Source organism: Panulirus ornatus, chromosome 2 (genome assembly GCF_036320965.1).
Source record: "Panulirus ornatus isolate Po-2019 chromosome 2, ASM3632096v1, whole genome shotgun sequence".
NCBI lineage: Eukaryota > Metazoa > Arthropoda > Malacostraca > Decapoda > Palinuridae > Panulirus > Panulirus ornatus.
The window spans coordinates 41,876,366-41,883,017 of record NC_092225.1 but is presented as its reverse complement, the minus strand read 5'-3'; the positions used below and the strand labels follow the sequence as shown (position 1 = coordinate 41,883,017).

Here is a 6,652-nt window from a genome sequence, read left to right as displayed (position 1 = left end):
TGGTATACAGGGGTTGACGTGCTGTCAGTGGATTGAAGCAAGGCATGTGAAGCGTCTGGGGTAAACCATGGAAAGCTGTGTAGGTATGTATATTTGCGTGTGTGGACGTGTGTATGTACATGTGTATGGGGGGGGGGGGTTGGGCCATTTCTTTCGTCTGTTTCCTTGCGCTACCTCGCAAACGCGGGAGACAGCGACAAAGTATAAAAAAAAAAAAAAAAAAAAAATAATAATAATAATAGTAATAGTAATAATAATAATTATAATGATAATAATGATAATAATAATAATGATAATAATAATAATAATAACAATAATAATGATAATAATAATAATAATAATAATAATAATAATAATAATAATAATAATAATAATAATAATAATAATTTTTTTTCATACTATTCGCCATTTCCCGCATTAGCGAGGTAGCGTTAAGAACAGAGGACTGGGCCTTTGAGGGAATATCCTCATCTGGCCTCCTTCTCTGTTCCTTCTTTGGGAAAAAAAAAAAAGAGGGTAGGATTTCCAGCCACCCGCTCCCTTCCCTATTAGTCGCCTTCTACGACACGCAGGGAATACGTGGGAAGTATTCTTTCTCCCCTATCCCCAGGGATAAATAATAATAATAATAATAATAATAATAATAATAATAATAATAATAATAATAATAATAATAATAATAATAATAATGACAACAATAATAGTAATAATAATAATAATGATAATCATAATAATAACATTAATAATAATAAAGATAATGATAATAATAATAACAATAATAGAGATAATAATAATAATAATAATAATAATAATAATAATAATAATAATAATAATAATAATAATAATAATAATAATAATAATAATAATAATAAAAAATAATAATAATAATAATAATGATAATAATAATAATAATAATAATAATAATAATAATAATAATATTAATAATAATAATAATAATAATAATAATGATAATGATAATAATAATAATAATGATAAAAGGATATATAGCAAATGTGATATAAGCATGATAAAGAGCAGGTATGATAATGATAATGATAACGAGCTGATTTGATAATGATAACGAGCAGATCTGATAATGGTAATGATAATGAGCAGATGTGATAATGATAATGATAATGAGCAGATTTGATGATAATCATGATAAGGCGCAGATGTGACAATGATAATGATAACGCGCAGATGTGATAATAATAATGATAAAAAGCATATGTGGTAATGATAAAGATAACGAGGAGATCTATTGAAAATAGTGATAACGAGCAGATATGAAAATGATAATGAGATGTGATAATGATGATTATAAGAGGCAGATATGATAACGATAATGATAAATAACAGATGTGATAATAATAATGATAACTAGCATATTTGATATGATAATGATGACGAGGAGATGTGATAGAAATAACGATAACGAGATGTGATTACTATGTAGATAACGAGTAAATGTCATAATGATAATGATAACGAGGAGAAGATATAATGATAATGAATACTAACAGATTTGATAATGATAGTACTAAAGAGCACATGTGATAATGATAATATTAGCAATATCTGATGATAATAATAATGAGCAGATGTGATGAAAATAGTGATAAAGAGCAGATGTGATAATGATAATGATAACGAGATGTAATAAAGATAATGATAAAAAACAGTTATAATAATGGTGATAAAGAGCAGATGTGATGATATTAATGATAATGAGGACATGTCATAATGATAATGACAACGTGCAGATTCGATAATAATAATGATAATGAGCAGATATGATCATAATGATAATAACGATGAGATGTGGTGATAATAATGATAACGAGATGTGATGATGATAATGATAACGAGTAGATGTGATAATGATGATACCGAGATGTGATAATGAAAATGATAACGATCAGATGTGATAATGATAATGATAACGAGGAAATGTGATTTCTGTATTGATAACGAGTAAATGTGAGAATGATAATGATAACGAGCAAATGTAATAATGATAATGGTAATGAGCTGATGTGATAGTATTAATGATAACGAGCAGATGTGGTAAAAATAATAACAATGAACAAATGTGATGATGATAATGATAATGAGCATACGTGATAATGATGAAGATAATGACAATGAAAGGATGTGATAATGATAACGGCAACCACCAAATGTGATATTGATAATATTAACGAGATATTAAAATGATAATGATAACGAGCAGATGTGATAATGATATTGATAACGACCAGATGTGATAATGATACTGGTAACGACCAGATGTGATAATGATAGCGACAACGAGCAAGTGTAATAATGATAGAGATAACGAGATGTGATAATGACGATTCATACGAACTGATGCGATAATGATAATGATAACGAGCGGATGTGATGATAATGATAACGAGCAGATGTGATAACAGTAATGATAAGGAGCAATGTAATAATGATAATGATAAAGAGCGGATGTGATAATGATAATAATAACAAGCTGATGTGACAATGATAATGATAATGAACAGATATGATAATAATAATGATAACGAACAGATGTGATAATGAGGAAGATAATGATAACGAAGAGATGTGATGATGATAATGGTAACGAGCTGAAGTGATAATAATAATGATAACGAGCATACATGATTATGATAATGATAACGAGGTGATAACGATAATGACAAGGAGCAGATGCCATGATGATAAAGATATAGAGCGGATATGATATTGATACTGGCGCCGTACGGATGTGATAATGATAATAGCAACGGACGAATGTAATGATAATAAACACAAAGAACAGATGTGATAATGATGGCGATAACGAGCAGATGTGATAATGATGAAGATGATGACAAGGAAGAGATATGATAATGATAATGATAACGACCAGATGTGATATTGATGAAAATAACGAGATATGGCGATGATAATGATAATGATGATGAACAGATGTGATAATGATAATGATAAGGAGTTGATATGATAATCTTACTGATAACATGCGGATTTGTTATCAAGAATGATGACAAACATGTGAAATTACAATGATAACTAGCAGATGTGATAATGACAATGATAACGAGATGTGATGATGATGATGATGATAACAAATTGGTGTGATAATGATAATGATAACGAGCATATGTAATGATGATAATGATAACGAGCTGATGTGATAATGATGATGATAACAAGCAGATGTGATAATGATAATAATAAGGAGCAGATGTCATAATGATAACGATACAGAGCATATTCAATAATGGTACTGGCACCGAGCAGATATGATAATGATAATGATAACGATAATGGTATTGGTAAAGACAATGATGAGGAAGAGATTTGATAATGATAATGATAACAAGCAAATGGGATGATAGTGAAGATAACGAGTAGATGTCAGATTGATAAAGATAGTGAGATGCGATAATGATGATAATAATGAACTGATGTGATATTGATAATTGTAATGATATAAGATGATAATAATGATAATGAGCATATGTGATAATGAAAATTATAACGACAAGATGTGATAATGATACTAACGAACATGTTAGATAATAATAATGATAACGAGCTGCTGAGATAATGATAATGTGAACGAGCAGATATAATAATGATAATGATAACGACCAGAAGTGATAGTGATACTGGTAACGACCAGATGTGATAATTATGATAATAACGAGCAAGTGTGATAATGATAAAGATTACGAGCAGAAGTGATAATATAAAGATAACGTAATGTGAAAATGATGGTAGAAAGGAACTGATGTGATAATGCTAATCATAACGAACAGATGTGATGGCAATAATGATAACGAGCAGATGTGATGATGATAATGGTAACGAGATGATGTGATGATGATAATGATAACGAGCTGATGTGATGATAATAATGATAACGAGCAGATGTGATAAAAATAATGATAACGAGATGATGTGATAATGATAATGATAAGGAGCAGATGTGATAATAATGATGATAACGAGCAGATGTGATAGTAATAATGATAACGAGATGATGTAATAATAATAATGATAACGAGAAGATGTGATGATTATAATGATAACGATCGAGTGATGATAATATTGATAACGAGATGATGTAATAATGATAATGATTACGAGCTGATGTGATAATGATAATGATAAGAAGTTGATGTGATAATGATAATGATAACGAGAGGATGTAATAATCTTAATGATAGCGAGCTGGTGATGATAATAATGATATTGAGCAGATATGATTATGATGATGATAACGAGCAGATATAATAATGATGATGATAACGAGCAGATATGATAATGATGAATATAATGATAACGAAGAGATGTAATAATGATGTTGATAACGATCAGATGTGATGCCGATGATAATAACGAAATATGACGATGATAATGATAACAACCATATTTGATAATGATATCTGTAACGACCAGATGTGATAATGATAATGAGCAAATGTGATAATGATAAAGATAACGAGATATGATAATGATGATGATAACGAACTGGTGAGATAATGATAATGATAAGGAGCAGATGTGTTAATGAGAATGATAAGGAGCAGATGTCATAATGTTAATGTTGATGATGATAAGAAGATGTGGTAATGATAATGATAACAAACAGATTTGATGATAATAATGACAACGAGCAGATGTGATAATGATAATGATATCGAGCACATGGATAATGATGATGATACCGAGTAGATGTGATGATGATTATAACGAAAAGATTTGATGATAATAATGATGATGAACAGATGTGACGATGATAATGATAACGAGTAGATATTGTGGTTATACTGACAAACATTCAGATGTGATATTAAGAAGGATTACAAACAGATGTGACAATTACAATGATAACGAGTAGATATGATAATGACAATGATAACAGGCAGATGTACTAATGATAATCATAACTGGCTCATGTGATAATGATAATGGTAACGAGCTGATGTGAAAATGATAATAATAACGAGCAGAGGTAATAATGATAATGATAAGGAGCAGATGTCATAATCATAACGATGCAGAGCATATTTGATAATGGTACTGGCATCGAGCAGGTGTCATAATGATGAAGATAATGATAACGAAGAGATGTTATAATGATAATGATAACAAACGAATTTGATGATAATGAAGATAACGAGCAGATGTGAGATTGACAAAGATAACGAGATGTGATAATGATGATAATAACGAACTGATGTTAGCGATAATGATAACGAGATGAGATGATAATGATGATTATAGGCATATGTGATAAAGAAAATGATGACAAGATGTAATAATGACACTGACGAACAGATTAGACAATAATAATGATAACAAACAAATGTGATAATGATAATGATAACGAACAGATGTGATAATGATAATACTAAGAACATGTAAAATAATGGCAAGAACGAGTAGATATGATAATTATGATAATGACGAGCAGACGTGATATCAGTAATGATAACATGTGATAATGATGATGATAACGAGTAGCTATGATAATGGTAATGATATCGAGCAGATATGATAACCATGATAATAATAACGACATATGAGAATGATATAATAAGCAGATGTGTTAATGAGAATAATAACGGGACAATATGATAATGATCATGATAAGAAGCAGATATGATATTAATTGTAATAACGAACAGGTATGATAATAATAACAATAGCGAGCAGATATGATAAAGATAGTGATAACTAGCAGACATGATGATGATAATGATAACGAGCAGATGTGATAATAATAGTGATAACAAGCAGATGTGATAATGATAATGATAATGAGCAGATATGATATTAATGATGAGAAATAGGAGACGTGATAATATTAATGACATCGAGCAGATCTGAAAATGGCATGATAAGATGTGATAACTATAATGATAACAAGCTGATGTGAAACCAATTTTTCATTTAGACCTCAAAGCAACACTGACTCTTCCTGACATATTCCTGGAGGGGTCTGGGGGAGGGTGCTCAAGAAGGGAGCCCCAGCCGTACAGGAGGGCGGTGTTGAAGCTGACCCCACGTCCTTCCGACACCACCCGCCAAGCTCTCTGTAGCAGATACAGGATCACGCCCCACACCACCACACTCATCACCACAGCCAGCCACAGTTCTCCTGATGTACGGGTAGCTAATCAATTCATATATGTCTTATATATATATATATATATATATATATATATATATATATATATATATATATATATATATATATATATATATATATATATAAATATCTTTTTTTTCTTTTATACTATTCGCCATTTCCCGCGATAGCGAGGTAGCGTTAAGAACAGAGGACTGGGCCTTTGAGGGAATATCCTCACCTGGCCCCTTCTCTGTTCTTTCTTTTGGAATATATATATATATATATATATATATATATATATATATATATATATATATATATATATATTCCAAAAGAAAGTTGTTATATATATATATATATATATATATATATATATATATATATATATATATATATATATATATATATATATATATATATATATGTATGTGAGAAATACTTAGAAAAGCAAATGGATTTGTATGTACCATTTATGGATCTGGAGAAGGCATATGATAGAGTTGATAGAGATGC

The 6,652-nt window shown here is 29.7% G+C and overlaps 1 protein-coding gene across 1 annotated transcript in view; it reads right to left on the bottom strand.

Annotated features, from left to right (window-relative positions):
* Positions 1-6,143, bottom strand: part of LOC139753187 (glutamate receptor ionotropic, delta-1-like) — a 245,364-nt gene extending 239,221 nt beyond the window's left edge. Inside the window, exon 1 of the mRNA XM_071669385.1 lies at positions 5,982-6,143. Coding sequence (XP_071525486.1) covers positions 5,982-6,143 — 162 coding nt within the window. The remainder of the gene's footprint in view (positions 1-5,981) is intronic.
* Between the last annotated feature and the right edge of the window lie 509 nt (positions 6,144-6,652).